Raw genomic sequence first — 17622 nt, forward strand, 5'->3', positions numbered from 1 at the left:
TCCATTGCTGATATTTCTCTTCTATATTACCAGCAAATTTTGGAGTGTTGTCCATTAGGGCCGTCTGCCAGGTTTCAGGGGCAAATCTCAAGCCCAACCGTTTAGGCTAGAGATATGTCCTGCTGTGCGGGTTTGGGTAGGCCAAATCAAATTAAAAAGTGATTTGACCACGGGACTGGGATAGTTTTTAATAGAGTGATTTCGAGGTCATTAGAAAAAATAAGGTCAAGTATATGCCCTTTCTCGTGCGTGGGTGAGGTCACACATTGCGTTAATTGTAGAGCTTCTAAATCACCTTGCACCCGTTTGATGTGGGGGGTATCTTGTTCATGAAAGTGAAAATTAAAATCACCCAAAATATGGGATTTCTTCATCGCAAGACTGATTAGGGAGTCAGGTAGCGCCTACATGAACCTGTATCTTGTGCATGGGGGCCTATAAATAAGTACCCCAGAAAAGGTGGAGTTAGGGAAAAAGTGCTATGTGAAACTGGAGACTTTCACATTCTGGGAAATTAAACTGACTTATAGTACATTAGAATTCATCTTTCAGGATAATAACAATACCAACCACTACTCTCTCTGTCCGGTCCAATCTGTGTATCTGGCAAACCCAAAGGAAGGGCAAGATAGATGTCTGGCCTGAGCTGTCATTGAGTCACTTTTCAGACACAAACAGCATGTCTAAAGGATCTTCCTCTAATAAGGTTCCTATGTCAGCGGTATGCCTTGGGATTGAACGGACATTGATTAGGCCTACATTCCATTTGGACTCGCGAGCACCATTAGCCCTAATTTGCCTATTTAGGTTAAATTGTAGCTCATAGCCACACTGGGTGCATATATTATTGGTAAATAGGTGCTAATATCTTTTGATTGTGGGGCTCAAGTAGGGTGCATCTGCGGTCTTAATAATATTACCTGTTTGTTGGAGTAAATAAGTGTGTCTGGGTTGCGCGGACCAGCATCCCTGGCCCCAGGGCCCGTTTAGGTGCAGACAGGCGCATACGCCAGGTCCGTAGTGTGCATTTAAGGAAGAGGTGGAGTCTTCGTCTAGACTGCCAACCTCCTTCCGCTAAGGATTCTATGGTCGGTGAGGCAGAATTATCTCTCTTTGCCCCTACTTCCCTGGACCGATATTCCGCCTTTTTCAACAAGTTAAAAACCAATTCAATGCAGTTTTAAAACATACAACAATTTATCCCTACTCAGTGCAATTCTTAAAAAAATTATAAAGTGCTCAGTTTCAATCAATAAAATTAAATAAAAGTGTTTCACAAGTACACAAGGCAGAGCTTAAAACAGCACTCTTTGCTACTTAAAAGGTCCCTTAATTAGTTTTGCACTTTTTTTTTCAGAAAACTATTCACTTATAAAAAGCTATAGAAAAGGGATTGTGTATTCTGTGTTGGCAATAGCTCTAGTTCAACCTCAGCCCAATATTTCAGCCTCTGATTAACAATTAAATCTCCCTCTAGACAAAACCCTCTGATGCTCTATTTTTCATATTTCTGCTGCTATAAAAAAAATCTTGAGGATTTTGTGAGACCTTGCCAAGTTCCTGGCATTATCTAGCTGATTGTCCCTTTTGCCTCCTGGGCCCTTGATGGATGCTGAGACCTGTTCCATGGCAGCCTGGAGATACAGAATTTTCGTTGAGCAATCCTGATTCAGTTTAGCTTGATGAGCAATTGTTCACCCTCTAAATGTAGCATTAAAGGTCTCCCAAACTACAAAGCTTTGGAACCATATTCCGATTTCTTTAAAAGTACACAGTAATTTGGACTATAATTTCTTCTCCCCAGATTTATCAGCCAGTAACATTCTATACAGCTGTCGTCTTTACCTCGAGCTTTAATCAATCCCTAGATACATTTCTATCAAGAGTAAGAACTGGTCAGAATAGGCATTGGTGATGAGGTCAGTTGACTTTCTGTTTACCATTGATGAGATCAAAGAGAAATCTAAACCTGATGCAGTATAAAACTGCCTGGAAAAGTGGGTAAACTGCTTAACTTCTGGATGATCAAGATGCCATGGGTCAACTACCAGGAGATCCTGTTGGAAAACTGATTTTAATGCTGTAGTTATTGCCTTTGTTTGTCTTTTAGATCAATTTGACATAGTCAGTACAGATGGAATACACACCTAGTATTATGGGAGTATCTATTTCAAATGCAAGTTTATAAATCTGAGTCAGTGCCTCCATAGCACCTTCATTTGGACTGTAATAAATTGCAATATTACCTCTCCACAAGGGCCCTGACCTAGATCTGTCTATCCTTGTCGTCCCTCTTAATGTTCACAATATTCTAATTTATATTTCTTGACAAGAAGGTCACAAACCCCTTTTATGCTGCACCAGCAGATGCAAAAAATGCATATGAGAATCTTCTTGGGATCCGTAATGTAGGATTGCTAGTACCTAAGTGGGTCTCCTGTAGAAAAAGCGCATCCACTTTCAAAGAGGAAAGGCAGTTCATAATGACCTATTAAGTATCCCATTAGCATTTCATGCAACAATCCTACTCATGTGTGAAATCAATCAAGACCCCCATGTAAGCTTTTCATTCCTATTACCGGAATGTTATAGACATTATTCATAATCACTTGCTTGTTAAAAAAAATAGTTGCATTAGTCCAATTTTGCTGCTACATATTGCAACCCATACTGGGAATGTTGCTCTTATCCCATCTAATTACCATCCTGTGCAATCACCTCTCCCCCCACCTCCTCACCATCCCACCTCCCCTTGTGAATCTCTACCAAAAGGGAAATTGTCCATTTTACCCTTTGAACCCTTTATGTCCTAACTGGTATGCTGCTACTGCGCCTTGGTCACTTCTAACCTTCTGCAATGTTTCAAAAGGGTCCTTCCCACTCTGCACCCATAACAGAAAGCTATTAATGACAAGACTTGCTTAAACATCATCCTAGTACACATTTCGGTTCCTTATTTCAGTACAAAAATTAAATTAAATTCTTTCAGGCATTGCCCCCCTGGTTGATTATATCGGCTGAATGTTGGATCATTGACAAGAGTACCCGTGCATCCCCCACTTCAGAAAATATATGAAACTGGCCTTTAAACAAGACCTTACGTTTTGATTGTTTAATTAGAGAGGCCTGAGCACCACCAGACCTGAACAGGTGGAAAAGGACTTGATACTCCCTTCGTCGTCGAGTTGCTGTTATCAACATATTTAAATAGACACAAAGTTGAGATCTCTCAGAAATGGAAAACATCCTGACTTTGGTCGCAACAGCCAAAATCTGTTCTTTAATCCTATAATCACCAAAGTTTACAAAATAAATGCATGGGTATTTCATGTATGGGGTGTGCTGGGCTGGAACTCAATGGGCTTGCATAATTGTCAAATCCATGTCAAGCCAGGTAGAATATACATCTTATTCAAATTCTCAACCAGCCTAAGAGAGTCAGTAGTCCTCTCTGGTTTTCACCTCCTTCTGACACACTCACAAAGTGTAGGTTAGATCATTTGTCATGATTTTCGAGGTCTTCGATCTCATTTGGCAATTGCAGAATTTCTTTCTACACTGCAACTTGTCCTTTATTTTGAGCAACCAATGTATCCTCTAGAACTGAGAGTCACAGTTAGGCCTCCGAAAGTCTAAGTGTTAAGTGAACTCCACCAGAGTTTTGTCTTTCGTTACTGATCATTGGTTTAGCACAGCTGTTTCCTCCATGGTTGTCAATTTCAGATCTGACATCATTGAGGATACTCTCCAAAATATATATTAATGACTTGGGCTCTGTCCATGCCTGCATCTGCTCTTGATATAATCTCTAGTCAATCGCCACCAGCTATCCCGGTGTATCATGCTCAATTGATATTTCCAAGCTCATCAGTTCCTCAGAAGAAAGATCTGATTTCAGTTTTGACAGGCTGTGCCCCGAACTTCAAGCTACAGGCTCTTTTACAGTCACCAAAAGTAACCCTCCATTTTGAGCTTTGTAGACCACAGGCTAATTATACATTAGACTGACTGCTTGATTTTCATTTAGGTCCATTCACACATACCCGGATTTTTCTGACTTCAGAAAATGGGGATAATCCTTCACTTCTCCTCTTTTCATAAGTCTCCCTTACTCAAAGTCAGCTGGTTGTCCATATTGGCCTTTCTGAGTATGTGACCCGGTGGCTATCCTTTTCACTAGATTGAATGTCATTCGGTAGAGTGGCCAGTTTTACAATCATAGTAGAAAGCGCTAGCCCCTCCAATGGGGAGTTAACCTCAGAGATGGCAGGAATGCCCACGCTTTCTCACTCTTTGTACAAATCTGCTGATTTTACAGAGATCTTCTGTGTCCAGCTTTTCTGGAACAAATTTTCTCCACTTTTGCTAGTGTCAGCATTCCATGGATCCCATGCTTTTTTTTCTCACTGAGGCAGTGGCAATACTTTTGTCTCAGAAGAAGGCACTAAATTGTGATCTTACCATCTGCATTTTCACCATTTACTTGCAGTCTGTTATTTAGAAAGGCTCCCAAAGAGAAATCCTATAACTGTGGCTAAAGCTCATGGCTCATTCACTGCTCTGAAAGCTTTCAAATTCAGCATTCAGTTTCCTTATCTCTTCATAAGGCTAAACCACTTATTCCAGTGATTGATATTGTATGTACCGTGTTCACTTTCTTACCATATCAGCAGTGCTATCAAGGAGTAATCAACGTTTGCATCTCAATCCCTACACCATGTATCCTTTGCTTGTATTATCCGATATTGCTACGAAAAGGAAGCAGCTCTCTTATCAATTTCATTTAGTCAAATCACATCCTCAGGACAGCTGAATACTGGGAGCCAGTAGCGGTCGGTGGTGAGAGTGCTGCCGGGCGGTGTGGTGGGGCGGGGCATGGTGGGGGGTAGTAAACTACAGAATACGGCCAAATACAGGTAAGAACACATAAAAATAAATAAAACAAATTTTGTTGCGCGCACTGCCTCGCGAAATGCGATGCAGTGTGCGCAACAAAATTAGTTTTATTTAATTTTATGTTTAATGTTCGCCAAATGCGATGCAGTGCACGCAACGAAATTCGTTTTGTTTATTTTTATGTTTATTTGCCTGTATATTGCCGTATTCCGTAGTTTACTACCCCCAACCCTGCCCCTCCCCCGCCCCACGTCACTGCCCTGCAGCACTCCCACAATCGACGGCTACTGCTGGGAGCTAGAAAGCTAATGGTATGGTGGTGAGGGCAGGGAGGTCACTGCAAGCATTAAAATCAAGCAGGAAGTGTGCTCACTAGTCAACACCTTTGAATTCACGTCAGGATCTATGGTTTGAAGCCTATCTGTTCTCCGTCTCTCGCCATTGGCAGGGCCGTCTCTAGGCTCATGGTGGCCCTGGGCAGGGAGCGTAGGTAGGTGCCCCGGAAGAGGGGTCCGGGCGGGGCGGGGTGGAGCAGAGCGCGGGGGCCAGTGAAGAGGGGGGGTCAGGGTGTTTGAAAGTAGAACAGAGCCGGAGGCCGCCAAATCCCTTCTAGGGGCCGCCACGCAAATATGTATCCATCCTTAGAAGATTATTATATTAAGGATATATATTGATGTGGTGGCCCCTGGGGTTTGGTGGCCCTGTGCAGGTGTACAGCTTGCACATGCCTAAGGCCGCCCCTGCCATTGGTCTCTCTGACTGGAACTGGCTGTTTCGCGGTGCCAAAGCCCATGTAGGCAACCAACATGTGCGGATAGACAGAATACCATTAAACTTCATGTTCATAGACTCATTTCTAAAAAGGGGTGGTATATTCAGTTTCCAATGCAAGTACTTCTAGCAGTACTCAATTCTGCTGATTCTGTCCAAATCAGTCATTCTTACAGTATTTTTAGGGTAAACCTGGATCATTACCTCTGTTCGTGTCTTCTCCTAACTTTGCGTCTCTTTCTATTCACCCACTGCCTTGTGATTGCTTCCATTCTTTCCCTCTCCACCTGAGAATGATCAATTGCCATGCTGTCTTGGTCAGCTTTGAGAGTACCCCGGTTTGGAACATAAGGGTCCTATGTTTTCTCAGAAGTGAATCCGGTCCCTCAGATTCCTTGGACTTTCAATTAATTGGAGCTAGCATGGTAGCTGGCTCAAGGAGTCCAAAACATATACCTAATTCCTCCAGTAAGGCTGGAGTGCTAGAAATGACTTATGTTTCAGATTAGGTAGGAATTAAACCATGTTTCTTTTGCCAGCCTCGTGAGTGGCACACCATGTGCTGCAGTCCACAGATGACTTCTAACCTTTCCATTTAATTTCCTTACTTGTTGCACCATATACTGTGGCCTTACTAGGATGTTAAATATATAAGTAAAGAATAAGCCAATCTTTCCATGTTTTAGTGGTAAGAGCACATACATACAGCAGAGACTGGACAGTAGAACCTCAGTTTGCAAGGTTAAGAAATAGCAGCATCAGTCAAAGAAATGGGGGTGACCACTCAAAAAGAGGCACTTTCTAATATATAGGTTAAAATTCAACATCAAAGAATGGCACCTTTCATCCAGTTTTGGAAAGTTAGCTGTTTGTTGTCTGCCAGAGCTCTCAGGAGTTGCTAAAAAACTATGTGAAACATTTCTCAAGATACAAAGTGATTTTTTTAAATTGTATTCTTCCTCATGCTTCTTGGACCAGAGTGCATATTTTGACATCAACAAAGAAAGCATATTTGACTTTTATTTGATTTCAATGATGCTGTATATAAATTCCACTTACTTGCAGGCTATATCATTAGCTGCCACACTTATAATGCAGAGTCCACCATGACACCGCGTACATTTGTCCAGTTCACATTTGGTTCCCTCATATCGGCGAGGACACACACATTCTACATTCCCATTATCAGAAATTGTGCAGGATTCCGAGTTCACACAATAATGATGGCAAATATCTGCAATGAAAAAAAACATGGCCTTGAGACAATTGCAAAAGTTAAAATATGGAGGGTTAGTGGGAGAAGTGGAGATTGGTACATGCAAATACATTTAATCCAGCCCCAGTTAAATGCATTTAGGTAGCCATCAAATAAAGGCAAGTAATAGTGTGTTTCATATGAAATGTAAACCTTGACACATAATATTACATTTTTAAATACTCATATATTTCCTATATTGTTAAAAGACTAAGAAAGATATTGGAAATTTCAGCTAATGAAGTGATCAAGTGACAAGATTAACCATGCCTCGGGGCTCATATTCAGAAACAATATTCATGCGTATAAACCTAAGGATGAATATCAGATATGTGGTGTCAGAACACTGATAAAATTGGCCATAATTACAGCATTCAATACTGACATCCTTAACATCTTTTTGGATCGTGTGCATGAGATCTATATGGAAGACTTAGCCTGGAAGTGTAAATGTTATATGTTTTTAGGGCAATGACACATTGGGGCAGATTTATGATACCTGGCGCATCCCCAGGGATGCGCCAGTTATTTTGCGCCGCTGCTCCGCCACCGATGGTGCGCCGCATTTACAATGCGGCGTACTATGGGGCAAAAACGGTACAGATGCGTGACGCATCTGTGCCGTAAAGGTGGCGCATTGCTGGAGTTGCGTCGCAAGTGCGACGCAGCTCCAGCAAGGCTCGGGGGTGCCCTATCTGTCCAATGCTGCGTCAAGCCTTACGCCTGCTTCATGCAGGCGCAGGGTTTTGACGCAGCATTGGCGTGAAAGTGACTGAGTGAAATCTTATAGATTTCACTCAGCCACTTTTGCGAGGCGCACCTGCCCTGGAACGCCCACCCTGCGCTGGAACGCCCACAAGTGGCGCAGGGCTTTACAACGTGACGCATCTGCCTAGATGCGTAACGTTGTAAATGGGTCATAGGGATGCGCCACGGTTACGCCGCAGTTGCGTGACGCAAACGTGGCGTATTACCAACGTGAATCTGCCCCATAGAGTTTACAGTTTCTACAATAATAATCAGAAATATATTTGCTGCTTACATAAAATTTAGAACATCTCTGAATCCAGTCTTAGGCCTACATTCTATTAATACAATAGAAAGTGTGTTTAGGTTAAGCCACTCATCAAAGAGAGTGAGAATTCATTTCAGAAACTTTCCACTGAAGATAGATGTAATGAAGTGCAAACACAGCATGAAATTACAAATGGTCAAGCCATATATCACTGTATGTAGTAAGACTCTATTGTGCAGATCGTCACAGATTGTGTCAATTATGGGCTGCTGAAAAGAGATCACATTACTCGGCATTAACTGATTTATAATAGCTTCCGGTGAAGCAAAAGGTTGTCTATAAGGCCCTCTGTTTAATGCACAAAGATTTTTGTTGATTGGCGAAATTCCCTCTTGCCTCTCACTTCACTCATATGCTCTGTAGCTCTCTCCTATTTGTCATCCAAAGCTCAAAAGATCCAGTGTGGGTGAGAGGGCACTTTCTGCCCTATGACCTCAATTACGGATTTCCTCTCATCTCACTTTTAGGAAAAGACTGAAAACTTTACCGTTGTGTTAGTCAGGATTCTTGATGGTTTCTTTTTATCAGCTGATTATATCTCTGCTCCGAGAAGTCCTTTGGGTGAACACTGTAATTTAAAGCTTCCAAATCTAATCTATTCTATGCTATTCTATTCTATAGATGGTGTTTATCTAGAGCGGAACAGTGGGAGAAAAACATAGGACGACAATGTGCCCAAGTGTTCATCTGTGGCTAAGATTAATTCTAGCAGTCATTCCGGCACTTTGTTGTTTGCTGGAGCAGAAACCCGAACTGTGACAGATATACCCCAGATGTGATCGACTGTGCAACACAAGTCAAGCACCACATCACTTCTGAGGCCCATGTGGAACGCTATGTGTCTAGGGTTGCTTGTGTTCCTGTTTTATCATGACCTACCATGTAAGTTTGGGCTGGACAGTTCCAGTTAGGGGCAGGACCAAGAATGATTTGCAGACAGGTGATCTCATTTGAAATCGGCCCAATGATGCTCTTTTATTAGGTGCAAAGTGTGTACTCGCTGATGCTGTGTTGCTACTCCCCCACTCTGGTTATAGCATTGTTGTGGGTGCCAGTCGGCACTCCTGTTTGTTGTTTGAACGTGAAACAAAATGGAAATATTAAACAAAAACAACACATGGGTGAATAATGATGGATTGGAGTGCAGATCTTAGTGACTAAGCAAGTGCCTGAGATTATTTCAAGCATTCCTTCCATCACTTTATTGTATGTTGTTCAATTATGGTGATCTCCACAATCATAACTTCTTCTTTGGAGATCAGCTGTTAGACCTGGCCTACTTTGGTGTGGTATTCCCCCAGACATTTTGCCCTCACTACCCTGGTTATGCTGAGCCTATTTTTGTTGGTATGAGGACTAACCAATGCTTAAGTGCTTCTGCTCTCTCCCTTAAACATGGTAAAATTGGCCACCAATGAGTGGCATATTTAATTACTTCATAAGTCCCCAGTATATGCTACTACTACTAGACCTCATTGTGCCTCCCATTACATTATTTATTTAAGACATGTCTCGTGCCTACCACTGGAGTAGTGGAGTTTTAACATCTGTATGACCTGGCAAATTATTTTGCCAGGCCAAAACCTTCCTTTTTAATACTTATAAGTTACCCCTAAGTTAGGTCATAAAAGCTCATAGTGCAGGAAGCATGGTATTTAAAAAATAGGACGTGTGTGATTAAGTTTTCAATTACCTGGCAGTAAAAAACTCCCAAAGTGGTTTTCCACTGTGACAAGGGTAACTCTTCCATAGACTAACACTGGGTTATCTTATTAAACTTAATAAGTGAAACTTCAGGTTTGATGCAGACAAAGAAATACTTCCTCCACACATTCTAATTGTAATTTAAACATCTTCTTTAGTGGTAATATCGGATTTTAAGTTACTATTCTGACAAAAACACTTTTAGAAAGTTGGCATTTTCCTGCCTCAACCAAATATGTCTTTCTGCCGGTGTCCAGGGTCACATGACTGTTAATAGCTCTCTTATGGTGTGATATATATTCCTTCCAGACAGGGCACCAAATGGGCAGTCAGTGTGGGGAAGGGTGTTCTTCTCCTGAGTAGGATGATCTGGGCTGGTTGTACACAGCCCTTCCTAAGCTTTAAAGGGTAGCCTGAGGGCTGTCCTACCCCGTACCTGACTTTTGAAGCTGTCTCCCATATCACTGGCAGAAACAGCAATGATTGGACCTGCCTGCTCTTTGTCAACCTGGCCAGATTGGAGCCAGACCATGTGAAGGGGGAGAACAGATCAGAACCTGTTCTACACACTCTGAACCTCCCATCAGAACACTCCTGTACTGGAGAAGTTTAAGAAGAAGGATTGCTTTGCTGTCTGGAGAAGGAAGACTGGGCCTGTTTACCTTGAACCCAGGACCCCAGAAGTGACTGTTGAGTGACTTCCAGTTTAAGCTACAGGAACCCACAAAAGCTTCCAGAGGCCTTCCCTGCAACTGCCCCCCAGCTGACCAGCACTAACTAGACCTTCTTAGACCCCGTTACTGGTCTCTGCTGGGGTCAGTCCTGATCCCCAAGAGGTGCCTCCACAAGTTCTGGAGCCTTGGCTGGTGCTGAGTGCACTCCTGCAACCTGCAAACTGCAAGAACTGTACTTCAGAGAAATATCCATAGGTTCTGGACTCTGCATACAAAAAAGCATCTCACAGTCTCCTCACAAATGCAAGCAGATGTCACTGAGGCCGAGGCGGAATCTGCATCAGACCGCTGACGCGACCTTCTGAGCTACATATAAAAAATTTCAGCTGCACAGTGCTCTTCGTGTGGACAACAAACCATCTAGCTTACCTGCCAAAGCCGAGATCTGACTAGCCTCCAATCTCCATGCCAGCAACGATCATATAACCAGCACATAGCTCCAACTAAGACTTTTTGCATGGAACTCAACTAAATTAGAAGGGAAACTTTCCACCAGGACTAGCCTGGTCCTGATACACATTCCAATGCAATACGCCTGAACATTTGACTTTAACCTGGTCCAGTGTGACCAGTTAATCAAGATAGGAGATTTGTACTTCTTGGCATTACTTTTGCTTCAAACTTTAAAATCAGGTTTTAGTTACTGTATTTTTAACGTTTGGGGTCATTTTATATGTTACAATTTACTTTGGATTTTATTGTATTGAATATTCACTTTATTAATGTTTGAGTTTTGAATAAATACTTTACACATTGTCTCTCAGTTAAGCCTCACTTTTCTTTTTGTCAAATTACCAGAGGGTTGGTTCAAGCTTTTTTTAGTAACCCTGACAAGGACTGTGTTTAATAATTGAATGGGACTGTTCGCTATCTCAAATAATAACCTGATTTCCTATATCTGCCTAATGTGAACAGAGACTATAAAAATATGAGTTATTTGTTCTCTTTTTGTGAGGTTATAAAGCATGCACACATTGATGGATGGAATGCTTGAATTAATCTCAGCAACTGGCGTTTACTTGGACCACATCCCAGTACATTGCTATTTTGCACACCACATCACTTTAGTGTGGACCCAGGTATATGCAGATCAGTCTTCTTGCTGCTCCTATAGAAGCTGTTTAGTCAAAACTGCCAAGCCAGATCCTCATTGAATCAGAGCACAAGCAACCCAGGACCAGTTATGCCCTTGTTATGAACTTGTCAGCTGAGTACAGCATGATTCCAGTGACACATTATCCACAGAACCCATGTCTGGGCACACTAATCCCACTTAGGGTGACATACTAAAGTTTTCAAAAAGTGATAGATGGATTGCCTAAATTTATCTCAGGCACTGGTAATTAGTCAGCTCACATCCCAGTACTTCGTTATTTTGCACACCATACCACCTCAGTTTGGACCCAGGTTTATGCAAATCAGTCTTGCCACTTCTCAAGCTGGGTCAAAACTGAGGTGTCATGGCTTTCAAAATAACGTAGTAAAAGTTACTACAAGCTGAGCATTGCATGTCGCTATTCAGTGTTAGGCCTTTTACAATGATTGGTTGGTCACCTTTCTGTTACCGATTGCTGTGTTTGTGTGTTAAATTGGTACTAGGAGGTGAAACCTTTGCTCTGACACTATCAACATGACTACAAATGAAAGAATACTGAAGTAATACTATCACAAAATGTGCTGCAATAGGTTGACACATAAGTTAGTGACCCTATAACATTCTTTGGACTCCCCGATGCATATTTCCAATGGCCCTGCTTATAATTCTCCAATGTCAATAGTAGTTAAGAAACGTTTCTTCTAGCTGAGAACCCTGATATGCTTGCTTGTGAATGGGGTCTATCTGGGACTAGATGAATTTCTTAATATGAGACTGCAGAGACACTACTGTCCGTTTGTCACTATATTTGTTATGTTTCCAGCATTTTACTGCAACCGTTGCTAGGTGACCTCTGCATCTCGTCCAAGGCTGTTTCTATTTTCCACCAAGGATTACATCTTTTTTTTGTAAATAATTTACATATCTGCTAGGGATCTAAGATCCCCGGTGACAAAGTTGACGGTCACTAAAATGAGGTCAAGTATAGAATGGTTCCTCCTTTTCAGATCTGTCAGCACAAATGAGGAATATTCTCTTTTCTAACTGTTTATCTGCATCTGTAACTGACAGTTGCAAAGACACTCAACTATGCTCCTGTTTCTGCCTGGCTGCATTTCTAGTACTAGTGTGAAAATATGTCCAGTGTCAGGCAAATCCACAAATTTAAGAATTCACTCGGCATCCTGGTTTGTAGTAAGGAATTTTACGAAGATATTATCAAAGATATTAACATTTGGAAATATGAAGGTAATCTTGTGAAGTAAAATGTCTTCATGCTAAGGTTTCCCGTTTGATTTGAGCCCCCTCGGCTGAAAAGAATGCAGACAAAATTAAAAAGTTTATACCAAGACCAGTAATAATATTATCTGACATATGTAATGCTTACTCTGAAAATATATATGGGGAACATTTTAAAATAATTTCATATAGCTTTGTACTGGTAATAACATATATTTTGTACTCCTACTTCTAAAATGTTCGTTAAACAAAATACAAATATTTTTTAAATACTCTAATTGAGGCGCTTGTAGCTTGCAGCAGCACGCAGACTGTGGTGCTCCAAGATTCATGATTTTGTTTACTAAAAACTAATTTTGATTCATCGAATACACATTTTTCTGCACTGACCTAGATACCTTTGGATACTTCTTGCGATATTGTTGCCATTATTTGATGTTGTCAGTACATTTTGGTTTTACGTTTAATTTAAAAAGTTGTGTACTTCCCTGCCTAAGTTTGACTTCTGCTCCACAAATAATCACCAGTGCTTCTTCAAACTTAAATTATTTAGCACATGGCACTAACTGTAAACTCTGGGTACCGAACTTTGAAAATCTGCAATAACCCTGCCCCATGTATTTGCTCCTATATCATGCGCAGAATATGATTATATTAATGAGGCAGCAGCTTTAAGAGCGTCATATATTGAATCATTTAGTAAGTAAATTGGCAATACATGTAAAAAAAGGGGGGAGCAGACGTGTGGAAACAAAAAAAACATAGGTATTCATCATTTTGAACTGCTATGTTTTGGAAACAGCGAACATACAACAAAACTCCATCATGCTAAAGTCATGATACATTCTTATTAGCATGTCAATAGGCTCTTCTTTTGTGTAATGTCTTTATTGCCCAGTTAAGTTGTAGTCAATATATCAATCTTAGAAGGATAGAAGGCTGAGTTTGTTTGAAGATCACTACCGTTTGCAGAGATGATTGTTAAACATCCTGAGGGACCTCCCAGAAATATGCATTAAATGGCTTCAATAAATTTCAGTTTGATGATATTTTGTTATTTTTAGTCTTTTTAAGGTTTTTATTGCACAACAAAAAACTGTAAATGGAGGTCTCTGAAACTGGACCAGATTTTCTTCTTAACCCTTACGATGGTGTTTGTAAGATCTCAATTTGCTTTGAACATTAGTATGAAAATCAGGTTGGGGTAAATACATTTCCCCCACTTAATTTGAGGATGCATAATCGGCTTAGATTCCGAAGGTGGAGCCCGAGTCATATTCATCATCAGAAGCGCCTTGTAACTGGGGTAACAAAAGCCATCCTCTCTAGGAGCAGGCCACCATCAAAGCACAATTCAACCTAGCGGCCTGTTTCCAATAAATGTGTTGCTCGGAGAGTTCCTGGGAGCCCTTTGGGGCCCTTCTGGTGCCTTCTAATTGCTGTGATAGCCATTGAGGGCCACTTGACCATCACCTGCTGGCAGTTGACAAATTCCAAGGTAAATGTTCATCTTTGTCCCTTCTTAAAACTTCCTATTTTGTAAGACTGACAAATGTCTTGACTTATTTATTTTGGCCCATATGGGTGGTATTCTGACCCTCTTTGTAGGATAGCTGCATTAATTCTGTTGCCGCATTATCACATAGGTACTATTTTAAAGGTGTCGGTTGTTTTACGACCGATTCGTAAATCAATAGATAAAACATACGTACATGTAAAGATACTGAATGTGATACTGATTGGAAAGGTTTTCTTACAGTATACGGAAACCACTGAAGTGAATTAAAATATTGATGTAACAGCTATGAAAAGCATTGATTTGACTGTGCAGTTTCACATATATAATTATGTATTGCGTCTCCAACATAAGTGTTATTAAAACCCCCGTTTGTCATGGGTATTTTCTCACTGCTTTTTAGCTCCCATTTTGTCATGATGAAGATTTTGCTATTAGTTACGTATATGGGTTGCAACATCAACAATCTTTGCTCTTTGGTCTGAGCAGACTGAACTTGAAGTATCTTGGACATTATTATAAACAGCCTACCATTATATTCCAACATGAATGTAAGGCCAAGCCTTGCTTTTGTTTAGCTTTCAGTAGTCCAGGTTTTTCACACTGGGAGTCTTGCAGCATTACCTCATTATCATTGCTAGAACCTTGATTTTGTAACAAAAAAGCACAGGTGCACCACTCAACAAATAATTCAAATAGGACCAATTGAAAAGTTCAGATCCAATAGATAATAAGAGCAAAATTCATCAATTTGATTTCTTTATTCCATTTTCTTATTACATGGAAATAAACAGTACAGCCGACATGTTTTTTAATTTTTCTCTTTGATTCATTTGCACTACTAACCCAAACCGGATGAATATTGGGAAAAGATGTTGCTTTTCAGTGAACAACAATTTGGGGTGACCGTCGTGTCCACACAGACACTTGGGGATTATATAGAAGTAGTGGCTTGAAAATACAATTGCAGTTTATGGGAGGCCTCTAGAGATTGAATACCAGATGTATTTGGACTAGGTTAAAATGGCCGCCCGTTTCTCTGTAGACACAGGGACATTAAATACTGCCAAAAAATGTCAGTTTCTGTTATATACTTTACTACACATACTTTGACCCTGTTTTCCGCTGAGTCGAATATATAGTGCGCCCATCCGAAATGATATCTGTGTGTTTATTTTAAAGTCGGATTAATTAATCTTACGCGCCACAGACTCTTTCACAAATTACCGATTGATCACGAAAACTCTTTTCTCTAACTAATATGGGGCCTGCGCTTACAACTATATGCGGGAATACTGTATTGTATGGAGAGAGTATACTCTCCTTTCGCTTAATATATTTCATATATATAAGATGGCAGCCGGTATTTTACAAAGATTCATGTGACTTAAAACAAACTTCCAGTGGTTGCCGGACACAGGTGTTTTGATTTTCTCTGGCTTTCTCATGGTATTTAAAACGCCTCAGAGAAACAGAGGTTACTCACTGCCGGAGGGAGTCCCGTTGCTGTGATCCTATTGACCGTGTTATCATACTGCGGTAAGTGTGTATCCAGGATGATGCTTATTGCGTCTGTGTCGTGCTGGGCGCTTTTACATGTGGCCCCCCGATCTTATGTTGAACGTTAATGTGTATTTGGGCAGCAGCGTATTTACTCATTTTGGCTAATCTGGGGGAATACGGTTGAGAGTCTATGGGGACAAAGGGGAGAGAAATACTTGATCCTCGGTGTTATGGCAAAACATGGGGGTCGAAAACCCACTCTACTAGTACCATCATGAGAGTGTGCTAGGTTATTTTGTCCATAACGCGTACCTATGCTCAATTATCACCGGGTTCTCTCTATACAAGAAATTATGGACATTTTTTGAGGATGTTTTTAACTCTTTTTCTATGTATTTATCCTTTTAAATTGGGAGGAGGTGGGGTTATCCATGGAGGCATCTCATGAAAAAGGATGGTCCTATAACCATATTGCTAGGGATGTTTACTTGACTAAGGTACACATCTCTATCTTTTTAGATCTTGCCTTTTACGCCTTATCTAGTTGTTCGTGGTGAAGCCACTTGCTGATTCAAGGGACCCTTCGTTTTGACTTGAAATTAGGTAAGAAATCAGCAAATATGGGATTGTGATGGCCCTAGGAATTCTGAATAACTAGCATCTGGTTTAGCTTTAAACTCTGTTTTGATCAGTGGGACCTGTTTGACCTGAATAAGGTTTTGAATTTTACTTCTCTCTAGATTTAAAAATATTTATTGACTTTTCTCATGATCGCTCCATCAAATAATTGACTGAACTGAGGCCTGCATTTACCTACAATCCCCCTGGAGGTAGGTAATGCCTTGCGGATATTTCAGCTTATAGTATATTAACATGCTGAAGCATAATTTTATTTATTGGACAGTCATAATTATGAATAGATCTGAGTCAGCATATATCAGAACTTTCTATGTTGTGTAGCAGCTGTTACACCTTGTTTGGGCCAAGATAACGGGTTCTCAATCATGTCCATAGATTGAATTTTGATGACATTTGCCATATAGACGGTGATACTTTTGGATCCCCTCTCTTCGAGACTCTTACCTTCTCTGAATAGCTGGGCCTTAGACTTGAACAGTCTTGAAATCGTTATTCACATATATATGTAAGTGTGGAGGAATAATGCTTTGCACCACCAGCTCTGCTGTCCCGCTATGTTATTAACTTTAGTGAGGGTAACTGGATGCATCTACTCTTATTTGTCTCTTAGTTGACGTCAGATGAGACATAACATTGAGCCATCATTACCGTGCACCTTCCTTTACCCTTGGAGGATCTCTGAATATTCTAATCAGTGGTAGGTATATATATATCCCTTAAATGGGATTAACAAAGGTTATCTGAATGCATTAAAGAACATTGGTGACTAAAAGTTCTAGACTTTTTAAGTAGCTCCTGCTCTCCACCTATTGTATCTCTCCACCCAATCCCTTCTCTTTCTGTGGCTGTAGTATAAATCATAAGAAAGAACAGAGAATACATGGTAGTACAATGGAGATAAGTGGGATATCACTATTGTGAGACATTGTTACATCATGGCTCATAAATACATTCTAGAAATCTACCCCCCCTGACATGTCAACTTATAACATGGGCCTAATAGTATTTTTAGGAATACAAATTGTCATATTGTTAAACCTCTTAACATAAGTTATAACTGATCATCTGTCTAGTTGCATGTTAATGTGATTTATCAAGTTAAGGTTTTTTTGACTGATATGAAATTATAATTGGTCAAAAGAATTTGCTTTGTTAATAAGTCTAAAAGTGTCTATATGTAAGTCTGTAAATAGT

The 17622-nt window shown here is 40.6% G+C and overlaps 1 protein-coding gene across 1 annotated transcript in view; it reads right to left on the minus strand.

The window, feature by feature from the left end:
* The window catches only part of LRP1B (LDL receptor related protein 1B), a 3669685-nt gene that overhangs the window by 97145 nt on the left and 3554918 nt on the right, over positions 1–17622 (minus strand). Inside the window, exon 86 of the mRNA XM_086955170.1 lies at positions 6727–6901. Coding sequence (XP_086811296.1) covers positions 6727–6901 — 175 coding nt within the window. The remainder of the gene's footprint in view (positions 1–6726; positions 6902–17622) is intronic.

Source organism: Lissotriton vulgaris, chromosome 2_1, assembly GCF_964263255.1.
Source record: "Lissotriton vulgaris chromosome 2_1, aLisVul1.2, whole genome shotgun sequence".
In the NCBI taxonomy this organism is placed as follows: domain Eukaryota; kingdom Metazoa; phylum Chordata; class Amphibia; order Caudata; family Salamandridae; genus Lissotriton; species Lissotriton vulgaris.